The sequence below is a fragment of the Chelon labrosus genome (genome assembly GCF_963514085.1).
Source record: "Chelon labrosus genome assembly, chromosome: 13".
Lineage (NCBI taxonomy): Eukaryota > Metazoa > Chordata > Actinopteri > Mugiliformes > Mugilidae > Chelon > Chelon labrosus.
The window spans coordinates 10,976,456-10,995,773 of NC_140346.1; the positions used below are offsets into that span (position 1 = coordinate 10,976,456).

Here is a 19,318-nt window from a genome sequence, read left to right on the forward strand (position 1 = left end):
GTCTCTAACCATCCTGTCATTCACCTCCTTGATGTCACTCCCACTAATACACCGAGGCTTATTTGTTCAGTCTGGGAACAGATTTATTTGGAAGCAGCACTGTTTCTGTAAAGGGCATGGCTGAGTGTGCGAAAACAACAAAGTCACGTGACTGAACAGTGCCAGAGAGAAAACCTTCAAGCAGGCTCCATGTGCAGCAACTTGCCCGAACCCATCACCCAACACATCTTGCGCTTGCGGTCCTGCTGAACGTTGGCCCGATGACAGGTTCACGTCATTCTTTCGGTTTACTCGAAGTTTGAGTCACAGTCAGCTGCTGAGAAGACTGTTTCCCAAAAACCGGCCTGGTCTGCTAACCGTGAAAGAAGAAGTACGGATTAATGGGTTCAGCAGTGTGAGGATAAAGTGTGAGTGAGTGTGATGATGGGAGGAGCAGCTGTCAGGGCGCTGCTTGACAGAGAGTAGATAACAGTGTTTCTGTTGCTTTGGTCAATAACACATCAGTCAGGCAGACAGGTGAGTTTGTGTCTGTTAAAAACAGAAGGACAAAGAAGAAGCTATGGCTTCAGGCACTGACAGACACATAATAACCATCTGACTCAATGAAACCTGTCATCGACCCCTGATGACTTATCTCCAGTACATAGTAGCTGTACACAGTCACCTAAAAACACCCATAAATGCTATGAAATATGTCAGAAATACAACACATATTTGACCCATTTACTGGGTCTGTGTACACCCAGCACCTCTCATGTTTTGACTTCTGCGTTAAGTTGACGCAGAAGCTACGGCGACAACGCAGACCATAGCGCCATAACTGACGTGCACCTCCCCAGAAATGTAACTACTTTAGTATTTCTGGATGCTTCTCAATCTCCGCAATTTTCAAATTGATTGTTTCGGATCAATACAGATGGAACACATCGAGGACACGTTAACAGAGGAGGTTCGGAGACACAAACATATATTATGTATGACTCGTGTTCAGCGAAATTTCGGCGAAAGTTTCCATTGTTGAAAGTGAAGCAGAAAGTAGAAACAAAAATGAACCCGATTGGCAGTAAAGACACAGCGCCAACTAGAGTTTGGGTGGCGTTTTCACAGAGCGAGCCGGACTTACGAGTATAAATGGCTCACACCGGCGCAGGCTGTGCGCGTAAGTTACGGCGCCTAGGTGCCGCAGTATTCTGAAAGAGCCTTGAGGCTGTACTTCAGCACCGCTGGGCTTTGAGCCAGACGCTAACACCTAGCTAATATGCATGACAATACTATCTGTAGCAGAAGATCACAGGACGCCCGGTTACATCCTGTCAGTGAGCGATCTAACACGTTGCCATTTTCAAGCAAATACGTCAAACAAAAGCTGTTCAGTGAGTTTAAGCTGGCTACTTTGGGAACAGTCCTTACAGAGACATTGTCTCTCAACTCCAGAACAGGAAATCTTGGCCCAGATGGTTATAAGCTTGCTACGCCAGAATCCTCAAACAGTGACCTTTGCCCCAGAGGATACGTCATCACACAACAGCCTTTGAATTGATGCGAATGCCATTTACAAGTGGGAAACTAATAATATAGTAACTCTGATATGACATGGGGATGACAGTTCATCCTGAAAATATATGTGCAAAAACTCTCAATCCCAGGTAAAGCAATCAACACTGCTTCGGCTGCAAGTTAGCTAGAAATCTATGTGTGTTTTTCCAGTTCTAATCCCTGCAAGATTTTACTTCAGAGAGCAGCGGCTTGTTTGGGTGATTCTGTAATCATCAAAGGAATGCGCTGCCGGTGTTTTTCAGCTTGTGGTTACGTAGTTCTCGATGTGAGGTGTTCCCTGTGTTTGTTCTGGAAATGTCACCTCTTTTCTTCAACTACCCCTCCTGATCCATAACCGCTCCCTTACCCTCATCGCAGGTATCAGAAGTGGTGTGTTCGTGTCCATTGGGAGCAGACTGCGAGCGGCCCTGTGTGCATATACCTGTCTAAAATAACAACACCCGGCCACCCACTTTGCCGTTGCCCCTTCCCTGAATGGCTCTTTTGTTAGCTGTGTGCTCACAGTGTATCCATGCAGAATGTACACACATGGATGGAGTCAGTATTTGAACAGCCACTAAAGGCCTGTGTTGGCTTCAGAGCAGTCACCTGGAGATAAGAGATCAGGGGCCGATGGCAGGTTTCAGTGAGCGGCACGTGTTTGTCTGAAAAATGGTGCAACGATAGTAAGATAAAATTAGAAGGAAGAGGAAGAAAAGGTCGATCGATACGTGGATCTGAGGGTTTTGTTTGAAGAGTATGATAATAAAACTCTGCCTTTATGCAGCAGGAAAAATGTAATAAATTGTTAACTAAATAAAAGAAAATTCGCGGGAACACCATGGGCCAGAGCCAATATGTACTGGAACAATGTTTTAAATGTTCCTGGATTTGACGACGAACGAGGAGCTTCTGAAAGAGCTTCACAGAGAAGAGCGCCAAAGTAGGTTAAACCCGCCTAAACTCACCTAACCCAACCCGCTAATTAACAAACACAAGCATGCTTAATTAAGCTCTTGGTAACATTATCATGGCAGTGTAGTCACTATGAACACGTTAGCCTGAGTAAAGCCTCACAAATCCATTAGCACAGCTCTTAACACATGTTTTCATTAATAGTGTTCATTTCAAATAATCACATAGAATCTGATTAAATCTGGCGAGCTGTGATTCAGTCTTGTTTGGGAGAGAGTGGTGCACGTTATCAGCTCGTATTACACCACGTGACCCAGTCAAATATAAAAAGGAACATTTTATTGCTGATGATATTTCAGCAATGACCGACTTCTCCACTGTCTAGATCTGTTGTATTAACCTTTACCTCTGTACCGTGAATACATTCTGAATATGACATGTATTCACCGTGGTGTCAGATAAGTCTGGGATCACACAAGAAACCGTGCTGCAGCTATTCTGTGAATCCAGCGTCTGATTCAAGCTATTCATGTGACTCTAACTTTTTGGCCACCCTGCACTTTTTGCAAGTCACTGTGGATACGCGTGTCTGCTGAGTGTTGTTAAATGGAAATGGGAATGGAAGAATGGGAGGTGACAAAGAGACCTGGGGAGTGGGGAAAATGCTGACCCTTTCAAGTCAGGCATTAAAAAAAAAAAAGAGGAAACTGGACACAGCCTGGCATGAGACACAGTCTGAGAGGGAAGAACAGAGAAATGAAAGAAGGAAGAGGGTTTTGCTGCAGCGAGTGGAAACTCCAGCTGCCTGCTGTTGGATCATAGAGAACCAGCTCTGACCGGTCCTGCCCTGACGCACAGGACATCCATCCATCATAAAGAGCAGCCAAGAGGGCTGTAAGATTAGCAAACACCAGCTGACAAACACCAGACGGCATACCTCTGTCGACCTGACGTCATTTTATGTTCCCTCTTCTTAGAAATCAAATTGTTTTTTTAGTGTGATATAAACCAATGGGCTTTAATGGCCGGAAAACAGAATAAAAGTGTTTCTATCGGGAGTCATTTCTTGGAACGGTGGGGTGTTAAGACCTCTCTGTGACTGGAAGAGATTTATTGTCAGTCGAGCTGCCCAGAAGAGCCTGAAAACAAGATCTCGCAACCACCTGGATCAGACTGCTGCCAGAGTGAAAGCTGCATCCACATAATCCTGATATCAGGGACTGCCTCTCTGTCTGGCCAGCCCTGATCTCAAATGACTAAATAACCGTTGACCTTTTTGTAACTCGGTCATCTTTTTTTTTTTTCCCTACTTTTAATGTGGTTATATGCAGCACACAGAGCATAGACTGCACTTCCTCCATCTCACCCAGCCCTCCCTGGCGTGGTAAAAATACTCCACAGCCAGATTTGAGCTATGTTTTTTTTTTTTTCTTCAATGGCTAAAATGAAGCAATTCATAATTTTTCCTCCCACTAAGAAATGATCCTTGTTTCTCCTCTAGCCCCACCTAGAAGTTGAAAACATATTCATTGGGCACACTTCTGGACTTAAAGCTACGTAAGTGAGCGGTTTGTCCGGCACATACGAGCGTTTTTCCAGATGTTCCAGTGACACAGAAAAACAGGGATTGGGAACAGAGGAAATATACATTACAATGCATCGGACAGAAAGCCGATTAAGGCCACAGGCAGAGCTTCAGACCGGGAGACCAAACCCAGTTCACTCCCAACACGTGCCACCAACCGGACGAAGAACAAGAGGAGGAGCTTCGTGCGTGCCTGCGGCTAGAACATATGTATAGCATACATACAGGCGGGATCACAGCACATTTGTAACATGAAGCTGTTTACAAGCGCGCGGTGGGAGGAATGGAGGGCAGGGAAGACTATATGAACCACATGTCCCTCCTCCAGTCCTCCCCTTCTCCTCACGTTCACTCCCTGTTTTCCATCTGCAGCCTGGGACACTGAGTGCTGAGTGTGCATCCACGGGAGAGAATGCGGAAGCGAAGCAAAGATAGATAAAGAGGAGGAATAACAGAGATGGAGGGAGGAGGGGACGGCGAAGGAGCTGAGACAAAGAAATTGTGGAAGGCAACGATGAGAGAAATCTCTGCCCCATGTCCCAAACGACTGAAACACGCCGGGCGCACTGGGAGAGCTGGGTGGGTCGCCCTGACCTGAGGGGTTTCAGTAACCTATGACGCCTCAGAGAGTCTGAGGAATAAACTTCACAGGTCTCTTAAAATAGTTTGCCTCGATAACAGCCCTTCAAAGATTCAGGAAAAGGGAGGGATAGGAAAACAGCTATATCTCTCTCACACACACGCGCAGTTTCCGCAGAAGTTACATTTAAGACTTTTTAAGATGTTTTAATACCTGCAAGTAGGGACAATGATATATGGAATAATATATTATTATATCTGTGTTTTTTAGTACACTTTCTAAAGCCCTCTTATGAGGATAACAAAATCAATACTCTTCGACACAAACACCAAGGCTTCGGCGAAACATTTGTCGAGACCCGCGGGGAGCTGTAACTTGGCTTACTGTAGGTCGGAGACCCCCTGCAGCTACGATAACTCACAGAGGCACACATGGTGATGACATGCAACAACACCGAGCGCTCGCGCACACAAGCGACCGCTCAGACAGTTGTGTGCGGGTCTGGCCTCGCTGGGAGGAGAGCAGCTGAAACTGGAGAAGAAGAAAACAAGCGGGCCGAGAGCTAAAGAGCTGCAAGGCTGGAGGGGAGGGGTGCAGTGGGACGAAACCAGCTCAACAGCTTATGTGTGTGTGTGTCAGGCAGGGTCCCAGAAGGCGGTGTGAATAGGAAACAGCAACGCATGGGTGGGGAAACAGACACACACACACACACACACACACAAACACAAGGACTCAGTTCCCCTGTTGCTGCTTCCTGTTTGTGTCCTCTGTCACGGTCTGTATCTGCCCTTATCTTACGATAAGCGTTCAGGCTGCAAATGACTCTACGGCAACCAAGCCGCGACAAAGTAACACGTACTCTTTTCTGAGGTGTGAAGTACAATGTGAACACCAGTTGAACCTTAAAAATACTATATTGTTACACAGCCAGAGCAATCACACATCTGTACAACAGCAGTGCACACCGGTGATCCGTGTGTCCTCATGTGGACGAAACGGCAATGAGGAGAGGTCTTTTTATCGGCTCCCATCCAACGCAGCAAAGCAGGAGTGAATAATAGATCACCAGTGCATGCTCGCTATCTTTTAACTACTCTCTCTCTTTCTGTGTCTCTCGCTCACGTGTCCTCTCCTGTGATGCAGCACTTTCTCTGACCGGTGTGATCATCCTGACCAATGGCTTTTCTCTTCCGCTCCATCCTTCACTACTCCTCTCCTGTCAACACTGCTCATCCCCTCCTCCCTCTTGTCAGCTGCTCTGCCATCTCTCTTCATATCTTCCAAATTTCCCCTTGTCTAAAGCACCTGCCTTGCTGCCCGTCACTCGCTCCAGGCTCATCCCTCTTTCCCTCTTCTCTCCGTAAGCGCTTCGCAGTGCGCTAGCGCACCGCCCGTCCTGTCATGTTGCTCTGGTTTGCTCAAACATACACTCGATTAAAAACTAGAACAATGTTTTCGTGGGCCTGTGCGTGGGCTCGACGCTGCCTGTCATGACCACAAATTACCGTTAGCGGTGTGCGAACGCTAGCTTTTAGGAATTTTGCTCATGAATTGCGAAATGTTTGCTGATGTCAGTGTTTTCTTCATGATCCTGTAATATGTCTGAGGGAAATGTTAATATTCCCAGCGGCCTCGTCTTTTCATCACGCCTTCGCATATCCTGCATTAATCAATACCGTCGTTAGCTTGCTAAACTATGAGCCTCGGTGGCTTCTGGAAGCCAACAGTTGCCTCGTAGCTGTGTTGTCACAAGTCAAGTTGGATGTTAGCAGTTGTGCCAAGCATTTTGTGTACACAACTTCACATGTCATAACCACTTGACCAGTGGAAATAGCCAAGCGAGCAATACTGCAAGCGAGCTAATTTGCTATGTTTAGTAACCAGTTGACTGCTATTAACAGTGCTGTACGTAGTAGGCCGGTATGCCCCAGTACGCAGTGCCCACATGCATAAACTTTACCAACAAGGCATACCGGGACTTTTCCCGTCGTACCAGGTGTTTATCACAAGCAATATGATTTAAAGCACATGATCCAGGGACACTACATGTAGCTCACCTTGTTCTGTTCTGTCTAGCATTAAGCAACGCTCACTTGTTTGTTCTTGGGGAAGTGTAACATCAAGGCTAACACCTATAGAGTCCTACAGTACACAGAAGGCCTGTAAGTTCAGTGCACCACACACCAGTCTAAAGTTTATGTAGCTGACAGCCTGAGGGAAAACTGTCAAAGCACAGGTTCTTAATTTGTGTGGAGCACCAGCACTTACTTTTTCCTCTTCCACTTCACTGCAGCCATTTTGATGTGAAAAAGTAGCTAAATGCAGGTGTTTGGAACTGAATTAATGAATGTTTTGTTAATTTCCACCTTGTGGCTCCTTTGCAGCGAATGAGTTTGGTCTGGGCTGTAATGCTTCTTAATCATTCAGGCTTTACTAGCCTGGCAATAACATTTGTCATTTGACAGTGAAATAAAGCTAAAAGCACCACATATGAACTACGGTACCATAAGCTGACAATGGGTAAGTATTGCTAAGTATTGTAATCTTGGTAAAAGCTTTCCTACCGTCAGAGATGTGAAGGTCATGCACATGCCTCCGAACCCGTTTAACGCCAGCGCAAAGAAGATCAGGATGGACAAATCTGCAGGAGAAAGAGGAGATCACCAACACGAACCGATACGAGCACTCTGCTGACACAAGACAACTCCCACACGTTGAGTGTGATTGATTAAAGTGTCACTGCTGCATCAATACATCACGTGCGCCTGAATGTAAATCTGTGGTACATGATTGGGATGTGCTGTATGTGGGGACAGCGTAAACAAAAATACGTACTACTGGGATCGCTGGCACCGTAGGCGATGAGAAGGCAGGAGAAGGCAAAGCAGGCACTGGGAAAACATAATGATCACGAACGCAGTGAATAAAAAAAAAGCCACACAATATTTAAAAAGGCAAAATAACCCAACATGTGTCAGGTTTGACTTTCTTCTCCAGCCTCACCTGCCCAAAAGCCTCAGCTTCCGCGGCCCGTATTTGTCCATGACGATGCCCAGGGGCAGGGTTATGGCCGACAGCAGGAAGGAGCCTACGGTGAAAGCCAGGTTCAGCATCTCATCCTGGTCTTTGCAGATGGGCCAGTCGTTCATCGTCAGGTACTCCTCCGTTGCACTGTCAGCGTCAGGGGTTGACGTGTTGGAGGAGTTGGAGACGCTGGAGCTGTTTTCTGGATGAGGAAACATCAAAGAGCAGGAGGAGACAAGGTTCAAATTCAAACATCTTTATGACGTATTTAATAGAGTAATCATGGGAGCAACAGCAACAAAACATTTTCCTTGAGGGATTATTCAGATCCTGATACTCAGCATTCCCATTTTTTGCAACATAATACAGACATGCCAAGCTGTGGGATGATTTTACGGGATGACTTTACAGCCTTTTTGGAAGTTCTGCAGTTTATTCTTTGTTTTGCTGTTTGGGGCCTGAGCATTGACCCCCCCTCCCTCCCTGAGAGCTGAGCTGCTAGTTTGAAAATCCAGGAGACACGTTAAAGGTCAAGTAAACACACCACAGGGAAAACAACACAATACGAGGAAAACAGCCACCTGAAATAGTCACAACTGAACACTGGCACGGTGTACGGGAGCTCAGTCTGCGTCCTCAGCTGAATCACTGGTAAACACAGTCCACTGAGTTCATGAGGAGTCTATTTTTGTCTCTGTGCTCTATTAGTCAGTTGCCTCCAGTTAAACTCCGCCGGTATCTCGACAGACAGACAGACAGACAGACAGACAGACAGACAGACAGACAGACTGAGGACAAAGAGGGAGAGGGGGGTGGTGAAGGAGGAAAACAGCTCCTCACTCACCTTGACTTGTTTATATTCTGAAGGAAAACAATAGAGACAGACTCAGCAGTTACCACACACTTACAGTGTGGAGGAGGGCAGCCGGGCCAACTAAGTACTCAGTCATCTGTTTTGTTCGTTTCAGTCCTGGGGGCAAGTTGTCAAAAGCAGCTAAAGTCTCTGCTACGTCTAATAAACAACTGAAGTGAAAATCTGTTTCCCCTCTGTGCTCTTAAACGGACGTGGGATGTTGTTTTCTGCCTCTGCAGATCCAGGTCACAATAAAAAGGGGGGACCGGGGAGGAGGTGTTGGCCCTGGTCTCCGGGCATAGGGGTTGGGGGTGGATGCAGGAAGGGGGGCAGGGGCTTTTATGTCATATTAAATGCATCCTGGTGAGAATGTAAGTAGGTGAAAGGTGACATGTCGTAACCAACACCTGCGACCGAAGTGTTGTAAATAAATTCACTGAGTGATGTCCGGACACTTGAGCTCGAGAGGCTGCATTCACATAAACAGCTGCCTAAGAACCAGTTTGATATTATACATACAAAATTGTAGCCACCTGTTTGCTGTTGGTCAAATGCTTTGCAGCTCAAATGCATTTTATTCAACTATATCCTAAACAGATTAAATCAATAGAATATTAGTTGACAAAACAGTCTTCTCACAAGGTCCAGCCATCTTCAACAAGTTTCCAAGTAGTCTTACAAACCAGTGACAACTGAACCAGCCCCATCAGCTCCACCAGAATGTAATCAAAAGCTCGACGAAGCATCTCACCTCATACAGGTCGTCCTCATGTTGGTTCTAAAGAAAAAGGCAGATTGATCACACAGATTGATCCCCCGGGAACCCGAAATATCTGCAAAGTGTATTGCGAGTGGTGCCATCTTATCTAGCAACACGTGTATATGCTTTATTACACTGGATAAGTGACATGTTGTGCCAGTGGCGTTGTAGAAAAACCCAAAGTTGGTGGGGTTCGACCTCTGGGCACCATGAAAAGAGCAAAATAGATATTCCAGATAAAACCAAAGAGGTGGACTGACTGAAAGAGCACCACTGTGATCTGTCAAAAGGTAGATTTTGTGTCGAAGACTGGTGTTTGAGGTGTACGGGAGCATTAAGTGCTGACTGTTGGACTAACAGAAGGCAGCAGCATCTGTCCCCCAGCGGCTCTGACCGCTGACTAATCAAATGACTGCAGGAGACCTGAGTCAATAAGGGAAAAGCCCCGTCCACGCACACTCACTAAGAGGTATAAAGCCTCACTTCGAAAGTCTCTGAACTGTATGAGTCATTATAGGGAGAAGCTTTTCACTGTTCACCCGCTCGGTGAATGTTCATGTCAATGGTATAAAAACACTGCAGTCTGTTTCTTAACAGGCCCCTTTTCTCTCTCCTATACTGTTTGGTTTGATATACACATCAAACCAAACAGACTCCTATACACCTCCTATAGACAAATGTTTCTGTCGAAGGCACCAACATAACTGTCATAACCCGACTGTCAGGACACTGAAACAATAGACTGACACAAGAGTTCACAATAAAGAGGAATCACGCTATCAGATCATATGGTACACAAACCGCACCCAGGTAACAGTGGCCGCATCAATTCACATCAAAGAAGCGGTGACCTCTCAGATACAGGTGCGTTTCCTCTTTATCAGTGACCTGTTTAAGGATGTGATCATTATTGTGTAAAGCTGTTGGGTTATGGGATAGTTAGATGGCCACTGCATCTACACAGCCTCAAGGGCATAATGTGGACATTAAGTGTGGAGCATTAGAAATAAAGAAGCTACTTTAACCATTCAAATAAGCCACTGTTTTCTTTTGGATGTGTCATCTGTTCCGTTTACACTGACATAAACAAGTTCTCCCAGTGACTGCACAAACGGCGCAAAAACACATTTTATCTTTGTGCAACAAGCAAGAGACAAGAGGCATGAGACAAGCGGTGAGACAAAGGGGAGAGAATGCTCAGCTCTCATCTTTGCACTACGTGACACACAAACACACTTTTCACAACAGCAGAGCAAATGAGCCGTGGGAAGACGTTGAACTGAAGGCGCTGAACAACAATGAGTTTCACAACGGAGCCGCGGTGTAGAAACACCACCTGTGACCTTCATGTAGCCTCCTGCAGGAGCCATATATTACCGTCACTCCTCAGCTGTATATGACGCTTCTGTGTTAACATGAAAATGCTTAGTCCCCGTATATCTGCCACGGCATTCATTGTAAATCATCCAACGTGGTGCTGCAGTAAATGCCGCTTAGTGAAATCCCTCCACATATTGTTGAGCATGACTTGTTCCTCCAGTCAAGCGCTGGACATGCTCATATTTCCTGGCATGCTAAGGGTGTGTTGATTTTGTTTTGACATTTTTGGAGAACAAATTATAGAGAAACACAGCTTATCACACACACCTTTAATACACCTTTATCTGATAGAAGGACCATAACTCTACTGATGATATGGACACTGGGAAGATGTTGTCTCAGACAACATTAACAAACTATGTTAGCTTAGTGCTAGCTAACATGAGATAAATGAGACTTTCTTTAACAAAGAATGCTTTTAAACTTTCTTCCTACAGTGTTTCAGATTGTAGATTTCATCAGTGCATCAACAGAATTAATGAAGTAGCTAAATATGCTACACAGCGTTACCAGAGGCTACTCCTAGTCACTTCTTCGGGCCTGTAAAATAATAACTGGACCAACTTCCTTGCCCAAAATTCTTTTGTGGCGGAAAGTTGGGGTGTCCCTCAATATGCTTTCTTGTTTGTAGCCATTTTCTTGTGGATTTGAATAACGTCATCGGTCACTGCCCAAGTATGGGTCCAGTCAATCATCTGACCAAGTAGAGTCCAAAGTCCCGGATGTGTTCTTGCCTCGATGCATCGAAAAGTGACAAGAACACGGTTGTCACAAATGACAAATCTCCAGAGGAGGTACTTCGGAGTCTAACCTGTCAAGTCTGAACTAACACATGTGTAAGTTCGGAGTTCACATACTTCACATTGATATATGCCATAGGTTTGAGCAGCTCCATTGGGAACTGATTATGCCCACAGGTCAAACAAATCTGACAGAGAAATGTGGGCACTGTGGAGTTAAATTTAATCACAACCAAATAACTCCAAAATCCAAATGGAGTGTTAGCAGACTCGTATTTTGATAAGGATTAAGTGTGGCTACGCTAAACTAATAAAATCATGTCATTTTTTATTTTTTTCTGCACAACTTGAGCAACCAAAATATTATATTTCAATAAGGGAAATTTAGTTAGATAACAGACAAGTTGTTATGTGATGTTGGCACAAAATCAGGCATAGCTGTTTCCTCCATCTGTAGTCTTTGTGTTAAAATAAGCTAACTGGCTGCTGTACAACAGACTTGCAAAAATTAAAATCTTTTAACTCTGTTTAGAAACAGGAAAGGACTGGAGACAGCAGGACTGGCAGAGCGCAACGTTTTCTATTTTAGTTCCATGCCATGTCATTGTATTGCATAATGTTTAAATCTAATAGCAGACAGTGTCGCACTACAAGTAGGGCAATGCTACACTTCTGCACATTATTGACCTGACTACACTGCACATACACAAAAACTGTTGCATCTTCCTGGCCATCTCACAGCTGCAAGTAAAACACAAAAACTGCTGATTTAACACTACCGGCTGATCAGAGATTGGGGGCTTTACAGCGGAGACCTGCAGAGATGTGACATTATGGACCATAAAATGAGAATGGCCTGTGAGCAGTTGATGGAGTTAAATTAAATTATAAGGCTTCATATGCACAAATTAACCCCGCGAGGCTTTCATCACTGTTTCTTTGTAGGATACAAAGAGAGAAACACGCTAAGACACAATCAGAGGATCAAAGAGGCAAGCACAGACAAACAGTCTGTGTGATGATCACTGTGGAGAATGAAAAGGATGAATGCTCTCATTCACAAATGGATCTGTTTCCTGGCACTGGAGACTAAACTAAAATGGCATTGATGAAGAAGAGCTGGCCTTTTTTCAGCGTGTTGTTATGTTTCACCTGACCTATATTACTACTGTGAAAAAGAACTGATTAAATAATGGTAAGGTCTTCGCCTGGTTGGACTTTTGATAACCTCACAATGACCCGCCGAGTCCAGCAGCTCACTGCATCACCTTTGATCCGAGAAAGCAAAGGACAGAATCTAAATACTCAGATCTCAACTTGTTGCTTTGTTGTGCAGCATATCTGCCTTTGAAGCCTGCTGCTGGTATAATGACTTGCTTTCCACCAGGAAACCACAACTGTTGGATCAATAACAGTCCTCTGTGTTTGCTAATATGCAGGTAGCTGCTTTTCTCAAAGGTCACTGTCCTGGACTGAGGCTGAGGTGACGATCTTGGGTGAAACCTGAGCACTTCTTGATTTGTGTTTGCGTGTCCCTAAATCATGCTAATCCCGCCACACCCGCCAGCCCTGAGTGTCGCAATCAGTTTGCTGAATGCAGAGATACTCAGGGCGTTGTTATGCAAGGTTGTCAAACTCTGATTAAAATCAAAAAGCACAAGAGTATCCTGTATTTGTAAGATACTGGATGCAAATAGGCCTATTACCATTTAAGATGACTGGATGAGGCTTATTTGCATGATAAATAAGTCGAGACTGTCACTCTCAATACGCATATCTATGGTTTTGGCAGCATCTTGCAGACAACTGAAACAGGCCCAAAGGCCCCAGGTATATAGGGACTTCATAAAGTAAAGGACAAGTACATCAAATACCAACATAACTCCTACATCAAGCAGTAAAGCAGACTCACCAGGTCCTTTGCACATGTAGGAGTAGAAGCCCTCAGATTTGAGCATGATCAGCAGGGACGACCAGCCAAGCAGCACAGCGGAGAACAGCAGGTTCTCAATGACCGCCGTCACCGCCATCCACCAGCGGCGGGAGAAGGCCGTGGCCAATGTGGGAGCCATCTCTGCTGGGATGGAGGTAGCAGTGCACTGGCCGGACCGGATCTGAGGGAGGCTGCTGGAGCCTGGAAGACAGCACAAGGACGAAACGATAAGCTGCTGATGCTGTTTCCAAATGTTACACTTATGTTTCATTGCTCCCCGTGACCCTCCAGAGGAGAAGCGTCTACAGGAAATGAACGAATGAATTAACGGTTTCATTGCTTGTTTGTGTGGTTGCAATATTCTTGAAAAATCTGCTTTCAGTGTGTTTAATGACTCATATACATATACATCACACACATTCCTTTGTTTCAGGCTGATGAGGGTGGTGGTAGACTATCATAAACAGAAAACAGCTGAGGCCTCTGGGAACAAACCCCTCCTATAAATATTAAAGACTTCACGCCCACCGACATATCCGATTGGCTGGTGGGTTTCACAGGTCTCCTCCTATTGGCTGCTAGTGATATGGCTCCTGCAGCAGCTACACGTGAGGTTTATGTTGTATTCAACTCATGTGGGAGAAGACTATATGGAGGGGTCGCAACTGGCAGGAAAGGTTTGTAAGGTAGCGTTAGATGTTATACACAACATAGGCTTAAAGTTCTCAATTCAATGCTAGAACCCCATTCTCAAATGAACCCCAGCTGTCTGAATCTCGATTCACTAGATATTGACAATGAGCTACCTTGATTTGGTGATTTAAATACCTCAACAAGACACGACCACTTGCTGGATCTCTTTCCTCTGGTGGACACTGAAAGGTTACACTGTTTTAGCGAATTTCAGTTGATCGCGATGAAGCCATAATGATAAAAATGTAAAAAAACAACAACAACAGCTTGTTTACACAAACACCCCACCGCACGTGAATGCAGCTGGAGCTCGAGCCGGTTCGAACCAGTGCGGCGCGAGATTCTCAGTGTCGTTTGTCAGCGCGAGCGCTGCTCAACAGAACCGGTCCGCGCTGAAATTACAGCCCACTGGAAATTAAATAAAAAGGCTATAGATAAATATATTTTAAATCACTTAATGAAAATAAATACATTAAACGAATGGGTGTCTGAAACACTTGACTACTTTGTGAAAAACAAAATATATCTACATATGTTATACAGCCCAACATTCAATAATAATAACTGGAATAGTGGAATAAATAACGTTAATAATAATAGAAGAGTAACTGTTTATTAAATGTGGCACTTTAGTGAAAAGACCTGACACTACCAAGGTCTTCACTTTTCACACAAACGTGGTATAACTTGAATCCTTAATAATAATTCATAATGAACGCCACGTTTTAATACTGTAGGTTTATATTTTTCGACACTTCCTACTTGAAACAATGAACGCCTTTCTGTCTGATAAGTATGACTGTTTTTGTCTGAACATGAACTTGATGTCGCTCATCGCCCCCGGCGCTGACGGCTATGAAGAATTAAAGGCTGCATAACACAGAAAAACAACAGACTCTATTATGACTTTATGTATTTTTAAGCAGCGGCTTCGTCTTAATGGCACTGAGAACAATAAGACAAAGTATATTGCGGTGAATGAAGAGCAGCCTTGGAACTGGTCTGAACTGGACTGAAATCATCTGCACAATACCCCCCCCCCCCCCAAACCTACCCCAATCTGCATCTCTAGCCCTCTCGCTGGTAAAGGTAGCACAGACAAAGCTGCTTTCCGGTTAGTTATTTCAAAATAAAAGTCTGGGGGGGGGGGGGGGGTATTTTTCGTATTTCTAAAGCCTGTGAGTGAGAACACTGATTCCATATCATTAGCTGGAACCACCCATACGTTGACGTGTACGTTTCTATTGCTGTCATATAGAAATTCAATTAGAAAAATACGTTAAATGAACAATAATTTCTTTTGAATTCTTTTATATTGAAAACTCCTTCTTCATTTTTCCGGGTGTGCACGGAGTGCTCCTCAGCACTCTGACTCCAGCTACACAAGAAGCGCTCAGCTGTTCAGTATCAACAACAGTAGGCTACAGGGGGAAATCCTGCTGAAACAAAGACAGTCAACTTGATGAAGACACAACAGTCTTCCTTGTTTTTCTGCTTCGCCACAGCAACCCGTAAACATTCAGGCGGGTTTTCTTAAAAAAAAAATAAAATCACAACTTTTATGTCTCGATGAATGTCATCATGCAAGTAAAATGAAGGATAACAAGAATAACGAAGAGAAAAACAACTGTAACATACTGACTGAGTGATGAAATCAGTTGTGTTAGTTTGCATTAAATATAGTTACAGATTAATAACCCCATTGATCTGAGAGTGGAAACGACTAATCGGATTAACACTGGTAGACCTGAAGTTGTCACAGTGTTACAGGCTGCTGCTGCTGCTGCAGCTTCATCTTCCTCTATGCAGCCATTAAACAAAGAGTCACAGAAAGAGGAACAGGTTCAGTGAACGGAGCCAGGACGCTCTTTTCCTACAAAATGCTGCTGTTGATCCGTTATGTCACGGTTTGACGGTGATTCCTCTCACTAAGTCCGCCAAAATATGAGTCAGCCTCTCCTCCGCGGAGGCGGCAGGCAGCGCTCCGATGTGGAGCATCCTTGGCGGGGACACGGGACTCACCTGAGCGTCTGGACCCGGAGGACTACAGGCGCTGCGAGTCAAGTCACTTCAGTCTCTGCTGGTCCAAATGTCCCTCGAAGACAAACACACAAAGCAGCCGCGGGAATTCACAAGCAGGACGGTTTTTCTTTGCTTTACATGAAACACTGTTTCTCCTCTCATCCCTCATTGCTGCCGTTTTATAAGAGCTCGGCAGCGATGCACAAACAAGAGAGCCCCCCTATTGGCCCGTGGATGAGCTAAGGCAGCGACCACAGCCAATCAGAGAGCCCCAATGTTAATACGTTGTCTCTCAATACTGAAGAATCTATTGAAGGGAAAACAGTTTCATAGATGTTTGGACACACACTCAACAGCTGATAATTACGGGAAACAAGGTAGCTTTAACTTGGATACAAAACAGTGTCTTATACAGGACAACGTAGAACTATGTTTATTATGCAGCTGTTACAAAACTCACCTACAAATCCATGAAAGCACTAAACTGCTGCTACATTGGTCTGTGTGATCAAGAACTTTTTTGGGACACACTTAAATAACAGAAATGAAAACAAAAAACTCCAGTGGAGTCTTTGTTCTGATCTCACAGCAAAGTAAATGAGCTGCTTCATTACTCAACCCTGTAAAAGCGAGTCGACAACCTGTTTACGTTCAACTTCAAGCCACATGTGTAATTCCTAGAAATACAGGAAAGGAGGGTTCACACCGTCGAGAAAACAAGAGGCTGAAAACACTGAGGAGACTGGGGAGCGAGGACGACACCTAGCGGCCGCCTCAAGCTAGGACACTGAATGTTTACCTGTTGGTGAGTTTTCAGGTGCACTCGGGTGTTTTCGGGTTAGCACTGATGCCTCACAGCAAGAAGGCTCCGGGTTCGAATCCATGGGCCGACTGGGGCCTTTCTGTGTGGAGTTTGCATGTTCTCCCTGTGTCTTCGTGGGTTCTCTCTGGGTACTCCGGCTTCCTCCCACCACATTAGGTTCATTGGTGATTCTGAATTGGCCGTGGGTGTGAGTGTGAATGGTTGTCTGCCTCTCTGCGTCATAGCAATTTTTATCCCACAGATAGAGTTAACACTAAAGTAAATGAATGAAGTTTCCACCACTGCTGATAGATTAAAAGGCTGTGCTGTAGATTCAGGGGAGTCCCTAAGACAGAGCCTCTGACTCAGATCCAAAGTGACTCAAGTCAAAAGTACCGAGGACTGTAACTTATCTTTTATTCTCCTCTCTGTAACGTCTTCATCAAGAACCAGGAAGTGATTTTATCATCTTATTGAAACATCCTCTTGGTCTCTTGGTGTTTCTGCTCTTTTTTTGTACGATGATAAAAATATACCGAACACAATCTATAAGAATGAAGAGGCAGTAACATCAGCCAATAGTTTGATTTGAAAACAGTTTCTAGTGACACCTCTCTATCAGGTTCTAACATGAGCAGTTAGTTTAAAGTATAAACTTTGAAGTGTTTAATTCAGATTTTTAATAGTTTGTTGTAAACCTAGATTGTAAAATAACTTCAACATGATAGATTAGAACAATTTAGGCACAAGTTTCAATATGAATAGTTTCATTGCAGCTACGGTACAGTTCAAATTCAAATTCGTCAGTGCTTGTCCACTGACTGAAAGCATTTTATCACTTATACCATAGTCGTAACCTTAAATTTAAAACATCCATCAAACATGAAGTTATTTTTTCTTTTTTATTTCTTTCTATTTCTTTTCTGAAATCTGGATCTGGGCATTAGAAGAATAGTCTTCTGTACCATTTCTTCTTTTTCTTCTGGCTCATTTTGCTCTCCAGATCTTCGAACAGGGACCTCATGGAGCTCTCTGTCGTCTCCCACTCCTGCTCCTTAGATTCAAGAATCTGCCTGAGGTCTTCTGTGGCCTGAACGAGGGATGACTTGTCCTCTTGCCACTCTGTACAGCACCTCTCCATCCTCTGTTCAATGTTCTTTAAAGAGGCTGCAAGGTTGGCGTTGATGTCCTGCCGCTCTTGAAGCTGAGTCTCGTGGAGAGCTCTGGATTTGTCCATTTCTTCCAGCAGGGAGGTTTTCTCCAGCTGTCTAGCTGGGCAAGATGGGAGGCCTCTGATATTTCCGTCTGAGTAATGAGGGAAGATTTTTCTTCTTGCCACCGGAGCTGCTGAACCTCCAGTTTCTGCTCAGCCTCCTTCAGAGCTGTCAGGAGCTTCTGGTTCTCGTCTTTCTGCTGGTTTATTTCCAGCAGACAGGAAGTTTTGGCCTCTGCGCTCATCTGTTTTTGAGCACCGAGCTCTAACTTCATGGCCTTCTTGATTTTGTTGTCCTTTTTGCTCAGCTGGGCAAGATGAGAGGCCTCTGATGTCTCCATCTTTTTGGTGAGGGAAGCATTGTCCTCCTGCCACTGGAGCTGCTGAACCTTCAGCTGCTGCCCAGCCTCCTTCAGAGCCGTCAGGAGATTCTGGTTTTCTTCTCTCTGCAGGTTTATTTCCAGCAGACAGGAGAGTCTGCATTCCTTTACGTCCTCCTCTGAGGTATCTAATACAAAGCGTACGCGCTTCTTTTTAGTCTCCCCGTTCTGCTGTGAGCCCAGCTGTTTTCTCAGGGACTTCACTTCACTTAGAAGGGCCGACTTCTCTCCCTAAAGGACCTGCAGGATGCTCTGAGCTTTGGTCAGCTTCACGCTGGTCTTTTCCAGCTGGGCCTTGAGCTTCTCCATCACAGTGTTTCACCGCTTTGGGTTGAGACAAACTTAGAAGTTCTAAATACACTGGCAGTGTTGATGTCTCAGTGTACTCTCTACCGTCACGGTGACTCTGTCTCCAAACCGAATGAGTGTGAGTCTATCTGAGCTCTAGTTCAGGGTCTAAAGCTTCTGACAAAGACTTTTAGAACAAAGCTACATATGACATCACATGTGACATGACACGACATCATGGATACACATGACATCCAATGTGACGCCATTCTATCACCTGGGGGGTATTCCAGGAAGCAGGTTTAACAAACACTGAGATAAAACTTAACCTCTGGGTTGTCTGAACCTGAGGCGACTAAACCCGAGCTGTCGGTTCCAAAACACCGGTTTGCAATCAGTTCAATCAACCCCGGATTGTTTAACCTAGAGTTGTGCGCGATCACGGCGAAGTTATAAAGGCATCATCTATTGAGAGTCGAAACCATGAGTAAAAATGGCAAAGCGCAGAGCAGCCTATTTTTCTGAAGCGGAGCAGCAAGTTCTGCTCGAGGCGTACGAGGAGGAAAGAGCGATAATCACGAAAAAAGCAATACTTGCGCGTCTGCCAAGGAACG

General features: G+C 44.8%; 1 protein-coding gene across 1 annotated transcript in view; it reads right to left on the minus strand.

The window, feature by feature from the left end:
* The window catches only part of LOC311498644 (large neutral amino acids transporter small subunit 4-like), a 28,057-nt gene extending 11,877 nt beyond the window's left edge, over window positions 1–16,180 (minus strand). The window contains exons 1-5 of the mRNA XM_084559319.1: window positions 16,022–16,180; window positions 13,286–13,507; window positions 7,620–7,842; window positions 7,452–7,507; window positions 7,181–7,257 (exon numbers count right to left, since the gene is read on the minus strand). Of these exons, the coding sequence (XP_084415445.1) occupies window positions 7,181–7,257; window positions 7,452–7,507; window positions 7,620–7,842; window positions 13,286–13,445 (516 nt within the window). The 5' untranslated portion in view covers window positions 13,446–13,507; window positions 16,022–16,180. The remainder of the gene's footprint in view (window positions 1–7,180; window positions 7,258–7,451; window positions 7,508–7,619; window positions 7,843–13,285; window positions 13,508–16,021) is intronic.
* Between the last annotated feature and the right edge of the window lie 3,138 nt (window positions 16,181–19,318).